At 36.2% G+C, this 23,906-nt stretch overlaps 2 protein-coding genes across 2 annotated transcripts in view; both read left to right on the forward strand.

Moving 5' to 3' along the window:
* Positions 1 to 4,834: 4,834 nt before the first annotated feature.
* LOC114263646 (uncharacterized) lies at positions 4,835 to 12,421 on the forward strand. The gene is made up of 5 exons (XM_028204224.2): positions 4,835 to 5,622; positions 5,881 to 6,017; positions 7,256 to 7,353; positions 9,661 to 10,013; positions 11,719 to 12,421. The coding sequence occupies exons 1-5, from the start codon at positions 5,430 to 5,432 to the stop codon at positions 11,742 to 11,744; spliced, it is 807 nt and encodes a 268-aa protein (XP_028060025.2). The 5' UTR covers positions 4,835 to 5,429; the 3' UTR covers positions 11,745 to 12,421.
* A 1,347-nt stretch (positions 12,422 to 13,768) lies between these two features.
* LOC114263645 (uncharacterized) overlaps positions 13,769 to 23,906 on the forward strand; it is a 29,167-nt gene continuing 19,029 nt past the window's right edge. The window contains exons 1-4 of the mRNA XM_082921266.1: positions 13,769 to 14,622; positions 14,887 to 15,023; positions 16,259 to 16,356; positions 18,577 to 18,929. Of these exons, the coding sequence (XP_082777392.1) occupies positions 14,430 to 14,622; positions 14,887 to 15,023; positions 16,259 to 16,356; positions 18,577 to 18,929 (781 nt within the window). The 5' untranslated portion in view covers positions 13,769 to 14,429. The remainder of the gene's footprint in view (positions 14,623 to 14,886; positions 15,024 to 16,258; positions 16,357 to 18,576; positions 18,930 to 23,906) is intronic.

A 23,906-nucleotide genomic window follows, 5' to 3' on the forward strand; every position in this document is an offset into this window, starting at 1 on the left:
TATATTTTATTCACATTTCACCTTAGTTTTTCCTTTCCCTTTCCAATTCCCTCCGCAAATCCCCCAACCAAACACAACGTAAATGAAAAAAAAAAAAAGATTATGTTTAATCTAATTTTAGAATATGTTTTCAAAAATAAATAAATAAAGACTTCTCATTTCAATATGGTTTTACCTTTCTAGGGGGAAAAAAATTTAAAAATTAAAATAATATTCTTTTGGTATTTATTTTTGTCAAATTAATCTATAATTTTCTCAAAAAAATTTCACAAAATTGATTCAAACATTGAGAGGGATTGGCAAGCCTGAGAAGAGGGGAAGAATCAAAAGGCTACTAAAAGATAGGCACATTGATATTGTATTCCTTCAAGAAACAAAGAAGTTGGTGGTATCTGACAATTTAGCCAGAGGGCTTTGGGCTCGAAGGAAAATGGAGTTCCTATCTGTAGATCCAGAAGGTACTGCAGGAGGGCTCTTATGTATGTGGGACCCAGATGTTTTCCAATTATCTGGTAGCTGCTGCAACAGGAGGTTTATCCTACTTTTAGGTACATTATATAACTCCTTTCATTGTGTCCTACTTAATATTTATGCTCCTAATGATGTCAGCAGTAGATCCTCTTTTTGGAACACTTTACTTAATCTGAAGGTCTACTTTTCCAACCCTTGGTGCATGGGGGGTGATTTTAATGAAATAAGACATTTGGGTGAGAGAGTAGGCTGCTCCAGAAGAGACAGAGGCATGCAACAGCTCAATGAATTCATAGATTCTGCAGAATTAAATGACCTTCCTCTTCCTGGTAGGAAATATACTTGGTGCAATACTCAAGAAACTCATAATTGGAGCAGAATTGACAGGGTGTTGTTGAGTCCTGAGTGGTTAATTCACTTCAAACTAAAACTTTGGGGGCTGCCTCGCCTCATATCTGATCATTGTCCCCTCTTAATGATGGAAGATGAAAGAGATTGGGGCCCCAAACCTTTCAGGTTTATCAATGCGTGGACTTTGCATCCCAAATTTGCACAACTATTTACTACCTGCTGGGGGAATTCCAGTTTTGTGGGTTGCGCTGGGTTTATACTCCAACAAAAACTAAAACACTTAAAGCTGGAACTAAAGAAATGGAATACCGAAGTGTTCGGAAATGTTTCAACCAAACTTAAGGCTTCAGAGGAGGAATTGCATGACCTTGACATCACTGCGGAAGGAAGAGAATTGCTACATTCTGAAAAGGCTAGAAGAAGAAGAGTCAGAGGTGAAGTGTGGAAGCTCTATAGAAGGGTGGAATGGCTATGGCATCAACAGTCCAGACTGAATTGGGCTCTTAAAGGGGATAAAAATACTAGGTTTTTTCAAATAATTGTAAGTTCCCGTCAAAGTAGAAACATGATCAATTCTATCTCAGCCAATGGTGTTTCTCATGAAGAACCTAGTAGGGTCAAACATGAGGTGTTCCGCCATTTCAAGAACCACTTCCAGGAATTTTGGATTAACAGGCCTGCCTTGGGTGGGGAATTCAAAGTAATTGAGGATAGTCTGGTATCTCAGTGTTTGATACCTAATTTCACTGAAGCAGAAGTTTGGGCAGCCATTAAAGAGAGCAATGGCAACAAAGCTCCAAGCCCGGATGGGTTTAATCTATTATGCTATCAGAAATTCTGGAAAGTTATGAAGCATGAGATCATGCTATTCTTTAATGACTTTCACAAGCATAGCAAGCTTACCTATGGTATCAACAGCTCTTTCATTACCCTCATTCCCAAGCTAGATAGTCCTATTCATCTGACTGACTATAGGCCCATTAGCTTGGTGGGCTCTCTATACAAAATTTTAGCAAAAGTTTTAGTGCAGAGGCTAAAGCCTGTGATGCCTTCAATCATAGGTGAGACCCAGACAGCTTTTATAGGTGGCAAGAACATCCTAGATGGGGTGTTTATCGCTAATGAGGTTGTTGATGGATGGAAGAAGGCCAAGAGGCAAGGGTTAATCATCAAGCTGGACTTTGAGAAAGCCTTTGATTCAGTCAACTGGGAATTCTTGTTCTCTATGCTGTCAAGCTTTGGATTTGGTTCTAAGTGGATCTCCTGGATAAAAACTTGTGTGTCTTCAGCCCGTATCTCCGTTCTTGTCAATGGATCTCCAACTAATGAGTTCTCTCCGCAAAGAGGCCTTAGGCAAGGCGACCCATTATCATCGCTCCTATTCAACATAGTGGCTGAAGGGCTCAATATCCTTCTCACCAGAGCTATTAATCTTGGCTTCCTTAAAGGTGTCCTGGTTGGGGCTAGTGAGGTCCTTGTATCACATCTCCAGTTTGCGGATGATTCTATTCTCTTCTGTGAAGCAGATATGGATCAAGTGGTTATCATCAAAAGAGTGCTTCGATGCTTTGAAGTTCTATCCGGGCTCAGAATTAATTACCTCAAAAGTGTGGTTTGTGGAGTAGGTGTGGTTGAAGAGTCACTCCAAAACTTTGCAAGCTGCTTGAATTGTAAGGTGCTCTCATTGCCTTTGAAATTTCTTGGGCTGCCATTAGGTTCCAACCCAGGTAGCAAATCTACTTGGAAACCTGTCCTAGACACTATTAGAGAAAGACTATCAGGTTGGATGAGGAAAATGTTGTCCTTTGCTAGAAGACTAACCCTCATCAAATCTGTCCTATCCTGTCTACCCGTGTACTACCTTTCTCTCTTCAAGATGCCTGACGGTGTAGCCCGTGAAGTAGAGAAGATTGAAGCTGCCTTTCTGTGGGGTGGTGATGGGCTCAAAAGGAAAATTCACCTAGTGAATTGGTTAGATGTAACCAAGAGTGTTGCTCAATGGGGCCTAGGCATCAGGAGAATCAAGGATGTCAATGCTTGCTTGCTTATCAAATGGTGGTGGAAATTTGGCACTCAAACTAATGCACTTTGGAGGAGAATCATTTGTAGTAAATACAAGATCGAGGTAAATTGTTGGCATCCTCCTGTGATATCCTCCTACAAACTCTCTAGGGTGTGGAGGGACATTCATTTCATTGGGGAGCATAGTACTAATATCTTTAACTTTTTCCTCCTAAGCTGCCAAATCAAGGTGGGGAATGGCTGTAGAATTAGATTTTGGTACGATAAGTGGTGTGGATCAACTTGCCTCAAGGATGAATTTCCACCCCTTTTCAACCTTTCTGTTGATAAGGAAGGTTCTCTTCAACAATTCCTTGCAAGGAAAACCAATGGTACTGATTGGAACTGCAACTTCAGAAGAGCCTTGTATACTTGGGAACTGCCTGATGTTTCTCGACTGCTTAGCTTGTTGGCCTCTGCTCCCTCTTTAACCACTGGATGTGTTTATTGTTTGGTCTGGAACCCTGCTACAGCTGGTTCAGGTCCTTTCTCTGCCTTTTCTCTTTATTCATTTAGCACATCTCTCCTGGGGCCTGATCTCACCATAACCAAATTTATTTGGTGCAACCCCTTACCCCCCAAAGTCCTTTTCTTTGGATGGCTAGCCTGGAAAAACAGAGTTAAAACTGCAGTGTTCCTTCACAACCTTGGCATCCTAGGCTCCAACACATCATCTTATTGCATCTTCTGCAAATCTACCCCTGAATCTGCCAATCATGCTTTACTTCATTGTCCTTTCTCTTGGTCCATTTGGTCTGCTGTGTTATCTGGCTGGGGGATCCAATGGTGCATCCCATACTCTGTAGCAGACTTATTTAACTGGTGGTTAAGTAGGAAGCTTAGGGGCTTTATTGCCAAAATTTGGAGAGCCATTCCTTTTGTTGTCCTCTAGTCTCTTTGGAAGCATAGAAATGATTGTGTATTCTCTAATGCCCATCCTAACTCAGTGGATCTGTGGGAACTAATCAAAATCAGGTTAGCCCATTGGCTTAAGGCCTCTATCAAGGACTTCCCCTTCTCAGTTTCAGATCTAGTTTGCAATTGGAGGAATATTAGGAGCTTCGTCTGAGTCTTCTGTTCAGCTTATCTGGTCTGTTCTAGTGCTGTTTTGGGTGAGTTTGGTTGGTGTGATTTAATTGAGGAGTTTGTTAGAAGCTTTAATTGAGGAATCTTTAATTGAGGAGTTTATCTGCCTTATCTGGTCTGTTAGAAGCCTCATCTGAGTTTGTGGGCGAGTTGCTGCTGAATTCCTCTGCTTCTGTTTTGGTCTACTGCCTTTTCTGGTTTGTTCTGCTCTGAATTGCCTGGTCTGTGGGTGAGTTGGGCTGGTTTATGTTTTAAGTTATGGGTTATAACTTCTGTGGGCGAGTTGCTGCTGAATTCCTCTGCTTCTGTTTTGGTCTGCTGCCTTTTCTGGTTTGTTCTGCTCTGAATTGCCTGGTCTGTGGGTGAGTTGGGCTGGTTTATTGTTCAAGTTACGGGTTATAACTTCTGTGTGATCTCCATGCTTTTGGAAAACAAAGCCACTCAACTGAAGCTGCTGCTATGTTTTAATTTCTGGACAGCACATTGGCTGCTGCTGTGTTTTTTCTCTGGGTGTTTTGCTTCGGTTGTTATCCCTTTCTTCCTCTTACTTGTTGGTTTCTTGCTAACTGGCGCTTGGGGCTAAAAGCCCCAAGCTCCTCTTTATTGATGTAATCTTTTTACCTTTTTGGTTCCATCAATAAAGATTTTCTTTGCCGATCAAAAAAAAAAAAAAACTAAACATAGTTTGGCATTTTAAAATTGAAAATGAGGGTAATATTAGAATATAAAAATGTGTACTAAGAACTTATATTTTTATAAGGTATGCATTGAGAAGGTGTTTGTTAAGTATGTACTGAGATGAATTAGTGTGTTAGTGTTTGAAAATAAAATTACCCTTAGAAAAGCAAAAAAGAATAGCCGAAACAAGTTTACTTCTGTTGAAAATATTCAGGAGGGTGATGATGTTGTAGTGTTGTAGAGGTGCAAGAAAGAGTTGTGTTTTATGTTTCTCATGATCCTTGGATTATTTATTTATTTTCAGCACAGGTACAGAGTCAAACATTTTTGGTGTAGCCATTATATATCAAGCAAACTAAAAAGGTTTCCGGAGAAGCATACGAAGTTGACGAACCATTTTCTGTCTTGATGCGCTTTGCAATCAACTGGTTGTCAGTGTTCCAACCAAGGCCGGCCTTCGCTTTCCCGCGTATATTCCTCAGCATATTATCACAGATATCCCACGAATCATTCTCACTATACAGTGTTCTAGAGCGAGAACAAGGGTTCTAGAGAGGGTGTGACAGCATTTTACAAACTCTTTTACATAATTACCATTGGATGAGCTCTCTTTCTTCACTCTCGTGCCGCAATGCCCTCTTTTTTTTCTACAATAAACAACCCATTTGCGTTTCTGCATTTTCTCATTCATAATCATAATCATAATCATAATCATAATCACCCACTGCTTCAACAATACCCACCTTTGAATTCAAGACTACCCAGTTGTGGATTTTCAAGAAATGTCGTCGTCCATGGAGAATAATCCTCTTCCTCTAATGCCCGGTCGTGTTGTTATTGCTTATGATGCTACCAAGGACCGCAATGAAAGAGAGCTTAAACGCACTGTTGATAATATCCGATATAGAGGTGACATTCTTCATGAAGGTGATACACTCATGCTGCTTGGAGTTCTGCACAGGCTCCCACACCCCAGTAAGTGTTTGGCCAATTGCCTGTTAGAGTTTAAACTTTTAGTTCTTGTACCTTCTTTCTATGCCCATTATAGTTTAGGTAGTAGTTTGGATCATTTGCGAGACTCAATAGTTTGAAATTGAAAGGTGCAGGTGCATGTACCACCAACAGTTGGTACAAGCAACCATGAGAACGGTTAAAAGAAATAGGAAGTCCTGTTTTCTTGGTCATCTTAATGGCTAAAGTTGATCTTCTTATTTTATGTTATTTTTGGTGTAGTGGGTTACCAAATGGAAGCATCCCCTGTTTCTTTTTTGGGAACAAACATGAGTGCGATGAAAGATGAAGTTTCAAAAAAGACTGATATGTATGTGAACATGCTCCAACAAAGTGCTGAAGAACGCAAAAATGAAAGGGTAATGCATGTTCTTTATATTTGCAATAGCTGATCCACATATTTAAGAGGCATTACAATCTATTGAGGTGATTATTTTGGAAGACCAAATATTAATTATTGATAAAAAAATATGTTGATTTTGCATTTGCAGGGGGGCTATAATGTTTTTATCTTCTTTGCTGTGTATATATCATAAGATGAAATACTTCACAAGAATCTTTGCAATGTGAAGCACCTGTGATTCGAGAGTAATCATAAGTCTGTGACTTTTACTGAGTTGATAGGAATGTGCTATATTCTAATTGTATTCAGTGGACTTTCAAGTGTGAGATATTCTTGTTGTAAATAAATACAAAGCTTAGAGCATACCTATACTTTTAGATTTTTATGCGGTGATTGTTGCATCTTTTAGAACCTTAATTTTATAAAAAAAAAAAATGGTTTGTATGATAGTGTGAAATATAACCCGACACCAAATCAGATGTAACTAGTATTCATTGCATACATCGCATAGGAGAACAATGGAAAATGCATGAAGATATTCAATAAAACTTCAATAAATATTAGGGCCTAGAGGTACTATGGTGATACATATTTTATCAACTGCTTTCTTGTCATAAGATGGTTAATTAATTTAGGTTGTGAGTCTACACATATAACTGTCAGCTAAGTGTTGTAAAAAAATTGATGAGCTTCTATAATATTGTGAAGAACTATGGAGAAAGTTGTACCTATACCACAAAATAACTGAAAGGTCATTCTAGCGGCCGAAGTTATGCTTGCTTGTCTGAAGTAGTACCCATAAATGCACTGTTGACTTGATTTAACTTTAATTGAATATAGGTTTCATCAGAAGGCCATAATGCATTGATCGCAATGGATGGTTCTTCCCATTTCTTCTCTTAAGGAAAATTGCATGACAAATCCTACTTTTATCCTATATAAAGCTTTGCTTAAAAATGTACCTACTACCTGGTTGATTACCTTCTCTCTTACTATATAATAAGCCCAATAAGACTACTATGCGCTAGTAGTACTTTAAATATCGTATCAGTTATAAAAGAAACAGTTGCAGTAGTATATATACTATTTTCACATTGTCAATGAAAACATTAGTGAACCTCAGTGTTTTTGGGATATGCAATGTTCACATAAGTGTATACAGAACTGCTAGTTGCTATGTTACTAATTTAATCTAAGAGGAGCACACTGTATCTTGTTCCTTATCTTCATTACAATTATTATTTCCTTGTTTAGGTTGACATTGAAGTCATGATTACTGCTGGAACTCCAACCAAGAAGGTAGTTTTACAAGAGGTTACAGCTTGTAATGCAACTTGGGTTGTACTCGATAGGTAATTTTCTTTTTCTAGTTCCTTTATGTTTATGAATTTCAATTAATTAGGATGTTTAACATGCCATCCACTGATGAATTTTAAGTTTGTTTTGTTCTTTCTGTCACTTTGTAACACTACTTAGACCTAGTGGTGAACTGCAAGTTGTAATATTGCGTGTTCTTCTGCTCTTTAATTGAGGATTCAATTGCAAATGTCTTGATATGCTAACACATTGCAACGTAAGTATTTTTGGTTTCCTGGTTATTTGGATAGTTATAGCAACTTAACTCAATTGGGTGGTTTTGTTTTATCACTCTTTTGTTTAAGAAAATGTTTGCTAAAGTTATAAAGCAAAGAATGAAAAAGCATAATGGATACATAATCTAGCTTAGAGGGGGTGTTGAAATGGCTCAACAAAGATACTGTCAATCAATACTGGTGAATTAGTGTGGGAGGAATGGTGAATTGGTGAACCATCTCTTTTTGCATTGTTCTGTTGCATCGAACCTTTAGCACTAGCTTTTCTGTTCGTCCGACTCTTTGGGTGGCTCTGGGGGAATGTGCTAATATCTTCTTAATTGATTTCCAAGGTTTTGGCCGCAAGAAAAGAGCAAAAGGTGTTATGGTGGTGTGTCGTTTTTTTCCATTTTCTAGGGAATTTGGTTAGAAAGGAATGCAAAGGTTTTTTCAGACAATTTTGAGGAAGTTGATGTATTGGGCACAAAGTGTGTCATTAGCCATCAATTTGGGCAGCTTCTTCTACTTCCTTTAAAGGGCTCCATTTTTTCTTTTATCCAAAGATTGGAAAGCTGTTTCCTGTTTGTGATATTTAGGGCTTTTCTGGATCTTTAGTTTCTTGTAGAGGACATGTCCTTTTTTTTGTGTTTGTTCATACCTTTTTATCAACAAAATTGTCTTTTATTGCTTCTTTTTTTTTAAAAAAAAAAAAAAAAAAAAGAAAGAAAGAAAAAGAAAGTAGGTATTATCAATTAATTAAACTTTTCTGCCCAATTCAAATTTTGTTTTTGTGCAAGTGTTGAACAAGACAATAACACAAGTATAACATCCACAAGTTGAACATACCGATTTTTATGAGGAAACCGTCTAAAGGGGAAAAATCATGGGCATTTTTTTTGATGAAGGTAATCCACTAGTCAATGAGATTAATACAAGACCAGAGTAATGACTTACAACCACTATTCAACAAGATTAATGCAATACTCAAGTGAATACTTATAACCTAAGAAGCATGGACCCGATAAGGTGAAAAAAATATTTTTTATATATCTTTATTTGCTATGTATATGAATTTAATTTTAGTGCATATAAAAGGCATCAATGTATATGTGAGTATTTTTTTTTTTTTTTCACTTTCCTCTCTCTCTCTCTCTCTCTCTCTCTCATTTCCCTTCCCCCATATATTTTACTTCGACCCCAACTCATCTTTCGAAAATTATAAAAAAGAAACTCACAAAGGTGTCTTGAGGCATGTCCAAACAGCGGCACACATATCTGTGAAGTATCTTGCAAAAAAGTAGTAAATTAAAATAATTGACATGCCACGTGGTAGACACACATGTTCTCAAAGTATCAATGTTCCATACATATTTGACACGGACACAACAACCATTTTGAAGTGTCGGTGCTTTGTAGCTTACAACTACTATCTTGGTAGAATTTTCACCTTGAATTTTTGTACTCCACAGTAAGTTGTGTACTTGCAACAAATCCTGATCCCCGTAACACAAGCGCCTTCGAGCCAGTAGTCGACCATCTCTTGAATATGGCTTTCATCTCCCATTGAATCTAGCAAGACTTTAGCTTTGTCACAATGGCTCAAACCAACTTTTACCAATTGAAAATCAATGGTGCACTTTACTGAGCATCACCCCAAGCTGAAGTGGGTCTCGCCCTGATTGATTGGAACCCTAGGGTGGGGATAAAGGGATTGGTGTGCATCCTCCTCCCACGAGCTTTGACTTTCAGGATCAGTGGTCGGTCTTCCTGCATCAGAAAGAATCATATTCATAACTTCACAGATTTGCAATTCAAGAAAGAAGTATCCTAACCATTCGAAATTTGAGTTACAAAGTTAATATTATTCTCAAAGATGCTAAATCTTAAGTTGTGCCCTTGTTGACATATTTGCACTCACAATTATGTATTTCTTAGAAACAAGAGTCATACAGTCAAGGTCAATATTTATGCTTTCTATAATTATTATTCAGTGCATAGCTGAGTTACCATGTGTGGATGTGTGTATACATGTTCTTCATTTTGTTTTATATTTCACTGGTCTTGAAAACAAGTTAAAATTCTTTCCAGGCACCTCAGGCGGGATTTGAGGTTTTACCTCAAACAGATACCTTCCAAAGTGGCAATAATTCATGATAACTTGTTTGTGAAAGTTTTGAGACCTTATACTACTACTGATACGGACAATGTGGAACATAGGGTGGTCTATTCTATCTCTAAGCCCGTTCCTCTGTTGGCTGTTCAAGAAAATGAGAACAATGAGCAATCTATTATCTCTTGCAGAAGTTTTCCTGCATCCATTTCTTCCATGGAAAGTTCTGATATGCTTAAGAACAGCTTGGCATCTTCATTTTCACACAGGTCACGGGAGCATAGCTTTTCATCTGGTGATTTTGGCTCTACTTCAAAGCAAGAGAAATCAGGTCAAAAAGCTTCTTGCAACTTTAAATTGGTTCAAAATCATATTGTGTTTATATTTGACGCCTGAGTCTGAAATACCTAGTTCCTATGCTATGCACTTTAGTAGTGCATGAGCTATTACCTCCATTGAGTAGAACACTTGTCATTCTTTTAGCTTCCTTCAGTGACCACATGCACAAGGCTTCTTAGAAGATGGCTCCCAACCAACAGATGAAATTGTTTTCCCAAGGAATGTTTGTTCATGGATGGACATTGTTTTGAGTATGCTACCATTCATAGAAAACTAGCATGGTTAGCTGTCTTTCATAAGATAAACCAATATTTGAGTTATTTGCCAACTAAGGTAATTTCATAGATGCATTTCCTAAGAGAAAGAAGAAAATTATGATGTCATGATAAGATAACATGGTTATTGGGAAAGATATGGCCAGTCAGCCATATGTAGAAGTGAAAATTATAACATTGTCATCCGTACCTGATTAGTTATAATACGACATTGACTTTTGTATAGATTCATTGTCTAGCTGTAGAAAGATTTTTTTTGTAGTGATTTTAACATCTAGAAAGTAAGGACCTCAATTGGGTGTTGATATCCAATATAAACAGGAGGCGCCAAACATGGGAACTTTTAAGTGAAGTGAACTGAATCTGAGTCTTGATTCATAAATGATGCCTGCCGTCAACATAACAAATTTTAGGGAAAAAAGACATGGCGGGGGTACCCCAGTTGGATAATTGACTGCAAGTTGTCATGCATATAGTAGATAGGATCTTATGATTAGTTTGGGTAGGACTAAACTAAGAACACACTAGACATGAACACAAACACATAAAGATACTGAGGGATATTACTATATTTATATATATCTTGTATGCATATAAATTATAATATAAGAAAAGTATATGTAAGTTAATTAGTAGTTTTTGTAACAGTAATTCAATTTATTATATGAATATTTTTACCTAAATATCAAAATGTGAAAAATGAAGCTCCGAAATATCAAGTATAAATGCATCCTCCAGGTACTTGCTTTCTTAAAGCATTTCAATTATTATTATTATTATTTAGCTTTTCTATTTTAGAAATTGTCTATTGATACATTACTGATTTTATTACTTTTAGAAATGTTGGGACGTGTGTTGTATTACAAAGAATGCCAGAAATTGTTCCTATGAAGAGATTCACCATATAGGTCGTGTCGGGGATTGTTTGAGAAGTGTCAATGTAGACAAGAACAGTCATTGAAGCTCTTGAAAACTTATGTAACTACTCTGTTAAGAAAACAAGGTAAAACCAAATTAAATGTTGTGACGAATATCAAAATTATATTGTACATTTTTTTTGTAAGTGTTTGGGGAAGTTTATCAAATGCTTATTATATAAAATGTGTAATTTTATAATGCTGTAAAATATCACATTACATAATCTAAAAACTGCAGTTATTTTTTACTGTTGTACTTCTTAGACATCTAGGATGATTTTTGTTAGCTGAATTTTCACTTTGTGAGCTGAATTTTCACTTTACAATTGGAGATTGTGTTTTTGAGATTGGGAATTATTGAGGTAATTGATAGATTTCAATGTATTGATATATGTACATTGCATTATCATTTCATTTCATTCACCTTTGCTTTTCGAGTGGGAATTTCTCTGTGAAAAAGAAATTATTTTATGCGTAACAAACTATCGTTTTGAATTGTTTGTAGGTAAATACGTTGGGAAATTCAGATAGGAGGTATAGAGTTGTGAATTAAGTTGGCTTGAGGTACATGGTGAAAGTCTAGAAACCCACGCGACAAGTACCAAGTTCCTTCAGAATAAGATCCAGTAAAGTGGTGATTGGGTAGCGTTTGATATGCCTACTTGCAGATAACAGCTTAGGGATTACCTGAATCGCATTTACCGTCCCTTGATTTTATATTGAAATCATTGAAATGTTTTTATGTTTGCGAACGAGCATCCTGCATGAGATTTTCAAATCAGAAAGAAATGTACTTGGAGTACAGCATGATATAAGCATTCATCTCTTGAGATTGTATAAAATGTATATATTTTGTTAAGGTTTTCTTTTAGGCTTAATACTCACCCCTAGTGGATTTGTTGCAGAAAAAAATGTGGTGATCTTGCCGAAGTAGAGGCGTAAGAAGTGTTTGGAGAGTACAAGGCTCTTATTCTTTTGTTGTCTTATTTTGACAAGCCAAGAGCTTGACATATATGGGTTTTGATAACAATTTTTGTGTATTTGGGTATAGGCCTTGGAACTTGCAACCAATGAGATATTATTTTATGTTAAATTCTTAGCCCACATGCTATAAATTCATATTCTAGTTGCATGTGGGAGTAATTGTGACAATATATTGTATACCATGAATAGAAGTATAGAGATTTGATAATGATATTAATGATGAAGTGTTATGTGTCTTGTTTACATACAATTGAAGTGATTAACTAGAAACTACATTATATTAATGGTTTAATATTGATCTCTAAGGGTTAATTAATTGAAGGCGTTACATGTGTATCATATGTATCCCTAGTTACAATTTTTTGTGTCCTTAATTATAACTTATTGTGATATTAGTAATGACATTTTTTTAATTATAATATAACAATTTTTTATTATACGTTATGTACTGTATGGTTATAAATATATATATATATATATTTTAATAGTTAATACTTTGATTATAATAAATGACATAACATATCATCAATCTTTAAAGGGTAAGGTATAAATATACTTTTTGAGATTTGTTTAAAATACGATTTGCCTCTACAATTCTAGAAATTATATCGCATCCCTTAGAGTTTCCAATTTTATAACAAATGACATTTTTGATTAATAAATTATTAAGTCAATTAACAACGTTTAATGATGTCAGAAATTTATTTCAATTAATAATTCAAGTAATTTTATCATTACATAGGAGAGCAATTATGAATTTTATTTTTTCAATTGATTCTGTCAAATTAAAAATTCTGATAAGAAAGCATTTGTAATTTTTCAAACCATAAGGACAATCTATATTTTAAGCGGAGTGTATTTGAAATTTACGGGTCTTTAAAAAAGAGGGAATTCTATTTCCACACACCAATTCTCCTCAGTTCACACACTTAATGAAAATTTTCATTAATATAGTTTTGTCCTACAATAAAAATACTATAATACCCTCATCTTCTTCTATCCAAATTCTAATACTAAAATAGCATGACCATTTTCTAACACTAGTGTCATCTCTCTCATTCGCCATCCCCTCCCATCGTCTCTTTCCTTCTTTGCCAGCGATCATTTTCCGCCATAAACCATACACTCCTACAAATCTTTCACCGCGAATCACTCAAGGTTGACTGTGAAAGTCTAAGATGGAGGGAGATAAGCTAGAAGTGGCGGTTGTGGTGGCGATAGAGAGTTGAAAGTAGTGACAACGGTAATAAAGGAGGAGTGGGTAAATTGGAAAAAAAAAAAAAAAAAGTTATGTTTAATCTAATTTTAGAATATGTTTTCAAAAATAAATAAATAAAGACTTCTCATTTCAATATGGTTTTATCTTTCTAGGGGGCAAAAAATTTAAAAATTAAAATAATATTTTTTTGGGATTTATTTTTGTCAAATTAATCTATAATTTTCTCAAAAAAATTTAAAAAAATTGAAAATGAAGATAATATTAGAATATATAAATGTGTACTAAGAATTTATATTTTTATAACGCGTGCATTGAGAAGGTGTTTGTTAAGTATGTACTGACATGAATTAGTGTGTTAGTGTGTGTCAATAATTTTACTCTTAAAAAAGCAAAGAAAATAGCCGAAACAAGTTTACAACTGTTGAAAATATTCAGGAGGGTGATGATGTTGTAGTGTTGTAGAGGTGCAAGAAAGAGTTGTGTTTTATGTTTCTCATGATCCTTGGATTATTTATTTATTTTCAGCACAGGTACAGAGTTAAACATTTTTGGTGTAGCCATTATATATATATCATGCAAACTAAAAAGGTTTCCGGAGAAGCATAGGAAGTTGACGAACCATTTTCTGTCTTGATGCGCTTTGCAATCATCTGGTTGTCGGTGTTCCAACCAAGGCCGGCCTTCGCTTTCCCGCGTATATTCCTCAGCATATTATCACAGATATCCCACGAATCATTCTCACTATACAGTGTTCTAGAGCGAGAACATGGGTTCTAGACAGGGTGTGACAGCATTTTACAAACTCTTTTACAAAATTACCATTGGTTGAGCTCTCTTTCTCCACTCTCGTGCCGCAATGCCCTCTTTTTTTTCTACAATAAACAACCCATTTGCGTTTCTGCATTTTCTCATTCATAATCATAATCATAATCATAATCATAATCATAATCACCCACTGCTTCAACAATACCCATCTTTGAATTCAAGACTACCCAGTTGTGGATTTTCAAGAAATGTCGTCGTCCATGGAGAATAATCCTCTTCCTCTAATGCCCGGTCGTGTTGTTATTGCTTATGATGCCACCAAGGACCGCAATGAAAGAGAGCTTAAACGCACTGTTGATAATATCCGATATAGAGGTGACATTCTTCATGGAGGTGATACACTCATGCTGCTTGGAGTTCTGCATAGGCTCCCACACCCCAGTAAGTGTTTGGCCAATTGCCTGTTAGAGTTTAAACTTTTAGTTCTTGTACCTTGTTTCTATGCCTATTATAGTTTAGGTAGTAGTTTGGATCATTTGCGAGACTCAATAGTTTGAAATTGAAAGGTGCAGGTGCAGGTGCATGTACCACCAACAGTTGGTACAAACAACCATGAGAACGGTTAAAAGAAATAGGAAGCCCTGTTTTCTTGCTCATCTTAATGGCTAAAGTTGATCTTCTTATTTTATGTTATTTTTGGTGTAGTGGGTTACCAAATGGAAGCATCCCCTGTTTCTTTTTTGGGAACAAACATGAGTGCAATGAAAGACGAAGTTTCAAAAAAGACTGATATGTATGTGAACATGCTCCAACAAAGTGCTGAAGAATGCAAAAAAGAAAGGGTAATGAATGTTCTTTATATTTGCAATAGCTAATCCATATATTAAAGAGGCATTACAATCTATTGAGGTGATTATTTTGAAAGACCAAATATTATTTATTGATAAAAAAATATGTTGATTTTGCATTTGCAGGGGGGCTATAATGTTTTTATCTTCTTGCTGTGTATATATCATAAGATGAAATACTTCACAAGAATCCTTGCAATGTGAAGCACCTGTGATTCGAGAGTAATCATAAGTTTGTGACTTTTACTGAGTTGATAGGAATGTGCTATATTCTAATTGTATTCAGTGGACTTTCATGTGTGAGATATTCTTGTTGTAAATAACTACAAAGCTTAGAGCATACCTATACTTTTAGATTTTTATGCGGTGATTGTTGCATCTTTTAGAACCTTAATTTTATAAAAAAAAAATGGTTTGTATGATAGTGTGAAATATAACCCGACACCAAATCAGATGTAACTAGTATTCATTGCATACATCGCATAGGAGAACAATGGAAAATGCATGAAGATATTCAATAAAACTTCAATAAATATTAGGGCCTAGAGGTACTATGGTGATACATATTTTATCAACTGCTTTCTTGTCATAAGATGGTTAATTAATTTAGGTTGTGAGTCTACACATATAACTGTCAGCTAAGTGTTGTAAAAAAATTGATGAGCTTCTATAATATTGTGAAGAACTATGGAGAAAGTTGTACCTATACCACAAAATAACTGAAAGGTCATTCTAGCGGCCGAAGTTATGCTTGCTTGTCTGAAGTAGTACCCATAAATGCACTGTTGACTTGATTTAACTTTAATTGAATATAGGTTTCATCAGAAGGCCATAATGCATTGATCGCAATGGATGGTTCTTCCCATTTCTTCTCTTAAGGAAAATTGCATGACAAATCCTACTTTTATCCTATATAAAGCTTTACTTAAAAATGTACCTACTACCTGGTTGATTAGCTTCTCTCTTACTATACAATAAGCCCAATAAGACTACCATGCGCTAGTAGTACTTTAAATATCATATCAGTTATAAAAGAAATAGTTGCAATAGTATATATACTATTTTCACATTGTCAATGAAAACATTAGTGAAACTCAGTGTTTTTGGGATATGCAATGTTCACATAAGTGTATACAGAACTGCTAGTTGCTATGTTACTAATTTAATCTAAGAGGAGCACACTGTATCTTGTTCCTTATCTTCATTACAATTATTATTTCCTTGTTTAGGTTGACATTGAAGTCATGATTACTGCTGGAACTCCAACCAAGAAGGTAGTTTTACAAGAGGTTACAGCTTGTAATGCAACTTGGGTTGTACTTGATAGGTAATTTTCTTTTTCTGGTTCCCTTATGTTTACGAATTTCAATTAATTAGGATGTTTAACATGCCATCCACTGATGAATGTTAAGTTTGTTTTGTTCTTTCTGTCACTTTGTAACACTACTTAGACCTAGTGATGAACTGCAAGTTGTAATATCGCGGGTTCTTCTGTTCTTCAATTGAGGATTCAATTGCAAATGTCTTGATATGCTAACACATTGCAAGGTTGGTATTTTTGGTTTCCTGGTTATTTGGATAGTTATAGCAACTTAACTCAATTGGGTGGTTTTGTTTTATCACTTTTTTGTTTAAGAAAATGTTTGCTTAAGTTATATAGCAAAGAATGAAAAGCATAATGGATACATAATCTAGCTTAGAGGGGGTGTTGAAATGGCTCAACAAAGATACTGTCAATCAATACTGGTGAATTAGTGTGGGAGGAATGGTGAATTGTTGAACCATCTCTTTTTGCATTGTTCTGTAGCATCGAAGCTTTGGCACTGGCTTTTCTGTTTGTCCGACGCTTTGGGTGGCTTTGGGGGAATGTGCTAATATCCTCTTAATTGATTTCCAAGGTTTTGGACGCAAGAAAAGAGCAAAAGGTGTTATGGTGGTGTGTCGTTTTTTCCATTTTCTAGGGAATTTGGTTAGAAAGGAATGCAAAGGTTTTTTCGGACAATTTTGAGGAAGTTGATGTATTGGGCACAAAGTGTATCATTGGGCATCAATTTGGGCAGCTTCTTCTACTTACTTTAAAGGGCTCCATTTTTTCTTTTATCCAAAGATTGGAAAGCTGTTTCCTGTTTGTGATATTTAGGGCTTTTCTGGATCTTTAGTTTCTTGCAGAGGACATGTCCTTTTTTTGTGTTTGTTCATATACCTTTTTATCAATTTTTTTTTTTATAAAAAAAAGAAAAGAAAGTAGGTATTATCAATTCATTAAACATTTCTAACCAATTCAAATTTTGTTTTTGTGCAAGTGTTGAACAAGACAATAACACAAGTTGAACATACTGATTTTTATGAGCAAACCGTCTAAAGGGGAAAAATTATGGGCATTTTTTTTGATGAAGGTAATCAACTATTCAATGAGATTAATACAAGACCAGAGTAATGACTTACTACTACTATTCAATGAGATTAATACAATACTCATGTGAATACTTACAACCTAAGAAGCATGGACCCGATAAGGTGAAAAAAATATTTTTTATATATCTTTATTTGCTATGTATATGAATTTAATTTTAGTGCATATAAGAGGCATCAATGTATATGTGAATATTTTTATTTTTTTTTTCACTTTCCCCTCTCTCTCTCTCTCATTTCCCTCCCCCCATCTCTCTCCCTCATTTCCCTCCCCCCATATATTTTACTTCAATCCCAACTCATCTTTCGAAAATTATAAAAACATGTCCAAACAGAAGCACACATATCTGTGAAGTATCTTGCAAAAAAATAGTAAATTAAAAAAATTCACATGCCACGTGGTAGACACACAATCAATGTCCCATACGTATTACAACCATTTTGAAGTGTGGGTGCTTCGCAGCTTACAACTACTATCTCGGTAGAATTTTCACCTTGAATTTTTGTACTCCACAGTAAGTTGTGTACTTGCAACAAATCCTGATCCCCGTAACACAAGTGCCTTCGAGCCAGTAGTCGACCATCTCTTGAATATGGCTTTCATCTCCCATTGAATCTCGCAAGACTTTACCTTTGTCACAACGGCTCGAACCAACTTTTGCCAATTGAAAATCAAAGGTGCACTTTACTGAGCATCACCCCAGGCTGAAATGGGTCTCGCCCTGATTGATTGGAACCCTAGGGTGGGGATAAAGGGATTGATGTGCATCCTCCTCCCACGAGCTTTGGCTTTCAGGATCAGTGGTCGGTCTTCCTGCATCAGAAAGAATCATATTCATAACTTCACAGATTTGCAATTCAAGAAAGAAGTATCCTAACCATTCGAAATTTGAGTTACAAAGTTAATATTATTCTCAAAGATGCTAAATCTTAAGTTGTGCCCTTGTTGACATATTTGCACTCACAATTATGTATTTCTTAGAAACAAGAGTCATACAGTAAAGGTCAATATTTATGCTTTCTATAATTATTATTCAGTGCATAGCTGAGTTACCATGCGTGGATGTGTGTATACATGTTCTTCATTTTGCTTTATATTTCATTGGTCTTGAAAACAAGTTAAAATTCTTTCCAGGCACCTCAGGCGGGATTTGAGGTTTTACCTCAAACATATACCTTCCAAAGTGGCAATAATTCATGATAACTTGTTTGTGGAAGTTTTGAGACCTTATACAACTACTGATACGGACAATGTGGAACATAGGGTGGTCTATTCTATCGCTAAGCCCGTTCCTTTGTTGGCTGTTCAAGATAACGAGAACAATGAGCGATCTATTATCTCTTGCGGAAGTTGTCCTGCATCCATGACTTCCATGGAAAGTTCTGATATGCTTAAGAACAGCTTGGCATCTTCATTTGCACACAGGTCACGGGAGCATAGCTTTTCATCTGGTGATTTTGGCTCTACTTCAAAGCAAGAGAAATCAGGTCAAAAAGCTTCATGTAACTTTAAATTGGTTCAAAATCATATTGTGTTTATATTTGACTCCTGAGTCTGAGATACCTAGTTCCTATGCTATGCACTTTAGTAGTGCATGAGCTATTACTTCCATTGAGTAGAACACTTGTCATTCTTTTAGCTTCCTTCAGTGACCACATGCACGAGGCTTCTTAGAAGATGGCTCCCAACCAACAGATGAAATTGTTTTCCCAAGGAATGTTTGTTCATGGACATTGTTTTGAGTATGCTACCATCCATACAAAAATAGCATGTTTAGCTGTCTTTCATAAGCTAAATCAATATTTGAGTTATTTGCCAACTAAGGTAATTTCATAGATGCATTTCCTAAGAGAAAGAAGAAAATTATGATGTCATGATAAGATAACTCGGTTATCGGGAAAGATATGGCCAGTCAGCCATATGTAGAAGTGAAAATTATAACATTGTCATCCGTACCTGATTAGTTATAATACGACATTGACTTTTGTATAGATTCATTGTCTAGCTGTAGAAAGATTCTTATGTAGTGATTTTAACATCTAGAAAGTAAGGACCTGAATTGGGTTTTGATATCCAATATAAACAGGAGGCGCCAAACATGGAAACTTTTAAGTGAAGTGCACTGAATCTGAGTCTTGATTCATAAATGATGCCTGCTTTTAACATAACAAATTTTAGGGAAAAAAGATATGACGGGGATACCCCAGTTAGATAATTGACTGCAAGTTGTCATGCATATAGTGGATAGGATCTTATGATTAGTTTGGGTAGGACTAAACTAAGAACACACACTATACATGAACACAAACACATAAAGATACTGAAAGATATTCTATATTTATATATCTTATATGCATATAAATTATAATATAAGAAAAGTATATGTAAGTTAATTAGTAGTTTTTGTAACAGAAATTCAATTTATTATATGAATATTTTTACCTAAATATCAAAATGTGAAAAATGAAGCTCCAAAATATCAAGTATAAATGCATCCTCCAGGTACTTGCTTTCTTAAAGCATTTCAATTATTATTATTATTATTTAGCTTTTCTATTTTAGAAATTGTCTATTGATACTTTACTGATTTTATTACTTTTAGAAATGTTGGGACGTGTGTTGTATTACAAAGAATGCCAGAAATTGTTCCTATGAAGAGATTCACCATATAGGTTTGTCGGGGAGTGTTTGAGAAGTATCAATGTAGACGAGAAGAGTCATTGAAGCACTTGAAAACTTATGTAACTAATCTGTTAAGAAAATAAGGTAAAACCAAATTAAATGTTATGACGAATATCAAAATAATATTGTACATTTTTTTTGTAAGTGTTTGGGGAAGTTTATCAAATGCTTATTATATAAAATGTGTAATTTTATAATGCTGTAAAATATCACATTACATAATCTAAAAACTGCAGTTATTTTTTACTGTTGTACTTCTTAGACATCTAGGATGATTTTTGTGAGCTGAATTTTCACTATACAATTCAAATGGCTAAGGTTGCTTTGGGGGCAATCACTCATTCTGAAAACTAATGTTCTTTAGACCAAAGAGGCGGGCAGCTCTCCATTCCTGGTTCTCCTGTAGCTGTATCCTCCAGAGTGCCCCTATCTGTATTATAGCCTCAAATTACAAATATAACCTGGATAGCACCATTATTTTTACTTAAATTGTTTGATGGAGAGGGATTCTCTGACCAGACTGATTTAGAAACCATTCTTCGCCTTATTCCATGTCTCTGTCCTTTTCTAGAATTAGAAATTAAAGCTAGAGCTCTAGTTTCTGTACTACAACCTTCTAAAATTGATTCATTTTCTAACAACCCCCGCTGTCCGCAAAGAAATATATATACATATAGAGAGAGAGAGAGAGAGGAAAAACAATAATGAGCATACTAGCAGCAACAGTGGCTCTGGATTCTCTTCCTGAAGCAATGGCAGTGATACCTGTGCTCAAATTTGCTTGAAGCAAGACTTATTTCTGTGAACACATGCCAAATTGGAATACTGATAGTCACAAATTCAAAGATTATATGAACTTGGTCTGGTTTAATTTGTCTCATGTAACTGTCATCATTATTAGGTGTTGTTAAATTAATAGACTTTGACAAGTGAGCGATTCGTGAGAGCTATACCCTTATATTTTACTCTATGAACATTCCCACTCATCCATCTTCTTTGACTACAAAGAAAACCCACCTTGTAATGCCCATGTCTTGCCAATGCTGCCACACTGTTGCTACAGATGTATAGAAGATGTGATTGTGTTGTGTCCTAGTGGAAACCAGAACAAGGAAGGGAAAATACAAGATTCTGTTGCGCATTTGTGTACACGAATTAAATCAATAGAAGCCATTATCCTTACTGAATAAAAGCTCATTTTCATGAACGTGGAAGATGGATGTTGATTTTTTGTCATAATTAGATGTACTTACTTCATTATGGTCTAAGTCTTACTTACTAAAGTAAAATTGAGGGGTTATTTTGATTTTAATTTAGTTTATTAATTTATTTATTTATTTATTTTTTTTTTTGGGGGGGGGGGGGGGGGGGGGGAACATGATTTAAAAAATCTTTCTGTTCAAGTTTATATTACCTGCAGAAACATGCTTTTGTAATGAATTTATGTATATGTATATACAAAATGCATTGTCATGGCATTTAGTCTTGGATTTCCTAAACGTAGACTTCTTGAAAATAACCTGTTCTTATATTAATTTTTATCAAATGTATAAATGGTGACAAAAGTGATCTTAAGATTGTCATGTGTTTATATCCAACTGAAGCAAAATTTAACTGCTCTAATAGTAGACCTTCAGAACTTAACAATACCATACAAATTTAGAATAGGAAAAATAGAAGAAAAGTGACTCATGATTAGTTTCAAATGAAACAAGGGAGGATTGAAGTGTCCTTCAGGTTTCTTCATAGTTTTTAGCATAAAAATACCATTTAATGGAAATATCTTTGAAGTCAGAGATGTTCTTAGCTTGGTTTCATAACTCATACATCATATCAACTAAAAATGAAGACTTCAATGGATATAATTGTTTGCATCATATAAAGGTGTAGAAATTTAATGTATAAAGAGAAAAAGAGAATTGTATTATTGATTGATATTTGTAATTGTTGAATTATTGAATGCTACAATGATTTCTATATATAGAAGAGTAGGTGGTAGTAGGTGGTAGATGGAGTAGGTAAAGTGGAGGTGGTAGGTGGAGTAGGTGAAGTGGAGGTGGTAGTGGTGTAGTGGGTTTAGTGGAGTAGGTGAGGTGGTAGTGGTGTAGTGGGTTAGGTTTAGTGGGTGAAGTAGGTGATAGGTTTTAACAGCCCCCCGCAAACTCAAGGGGGATAGGAACTAACCAACTTGAGTTTGGAGAGAGTAACAAAATAAGAAAATACATAAAAAATAAAAGAGGATAGGAGACACTGTATGGTCGTGTCAGACCGTTGTAGAAGACCGATGTAGAAGACACTGGCTCGTGTCGGACCGATGTAGAAGACAGTTTATGGGGTCATGTCGGACCGTTGTAGAAGACAGTTTACGGAGTCTTGCTGGACCCTTGTAGAAACTAACCGGAATCAATGTCGGGACAGTTTACAGAGTCTTGTCGGACCCATAAAGGAGCTAACCGGAATCAATGTAGGGACAGTTTACAGAGTCTTGTCGGACCCATGAAGGAGCTAACCGGAATCAATGTCGGGACAGTTTACAGAGTCTTGTCGGACCCATGAAGGAGCTAACCGGAATCAATGTCGGGACAGTTTACAGAGTCTTGTCGGACCCTTAAAAAGTCGCACCCTCAAAAGGTGTGCCCAATTTTTCAAAAAAGGCGTGCCATCAAAAGGCGTGCCCAATCCATAAAAAGACGTGCCATCAAAATGCGTGCCCAATCCATAAAAAGGCGTGCTATCAAAAGTTGCGCCCTCAAAAGGCGCTCACTTCATCAAAAGTCGTGCCCGACAGAAAGCGTCGAGCCATCAAAAGGTGAGCCGGAGACGCGGCAAGGCACGTGAGCGACAGAGCGGCGTGTCGGCCGCGTCGTCAGTGTCAATATAAACCAATGCGGAGGCGGAGGAAACCAAACCAGACTGAAACCTCTGAACTTGTCATTCTGAAACAATCTGTAAATACTCTGTATCCAACCCTTCTCGGAAACACTCAGCAACCCAAAAAACATGGCCTCTTCTTCCCGTTCAGCTACCCAGAACATGGCCTCATCTTCCCGTGGTCTGCTCACTCTCTTTCCCGACCTCAACGAGTCAACAGGAGAGATAACAGGTGCGGTGGCCCGTGAACCTCAACCAAACACCTCTGGTTTTGCTCCGTTGAACTTTCCGATGCGGTCGGTGGAGCAAAAAATGGCGGTGCAAACTGATATTGAGGCCAATCAGTATACTCTGAAGTCATGTGTGGAAACCATGACTGCGGTCACAAACTTGTCGCACCGGCTGCAGAGCAGGACAAATGAGGTGCAACAGTTAAACTCCCAGCTGGCTCTGCTCCAACGCATGTATAAGGATGCGCGAGCAGAGATAAGTGTGCTAAAGACAGAAAACAAGGAGCTGAAGCGGAAGGCCACCGTGATGTTCCGATTTGGAGGTCCACCATATGCTGTAGTGGAGGAGTTTGGGGGAGTGAACGTGCTCGGCGGCGTAGGAAACACGGAGGCAGCACCGGCAAGGGCCGCCCAGGACGGAGGCAAGAAGAAGAGACCGGCGGCAGAGTAGAGAAGAAAAATCCTGCCTGTGGATGTGGTTGTTTGGGTTTGTTGTTGTTGTTGTTGTTGTTTTTTTTTTTTTTTTTTTTTTTTTTTTGGTGTAAAATTGTGATCAGGGCGAAATCCCGATAGAAATAAAATGAGTGTATTGTGCAAATCCGAATGGCTTGAAGGTACAAGACTGAGCAGAAAACTTAGATGGAATGAATTTTTTTTTTTTTTTATTTTTTTATTTTTAAT

Source organism: Camellia sinensis, chromosome 3 (genome assembly GCF_055761805.1).
Source record: "Camellia sinensis isolate YWXY chromosome 3, ASM5576180v1, whole genome shotgun sequence".
Classification (NCBI taxonomy): Eukaryota; Viridiplantae; Streptophyta; class Magnoliopsida; order Ericales; family Theaceae; genus Camellia; species Camellia sinensis.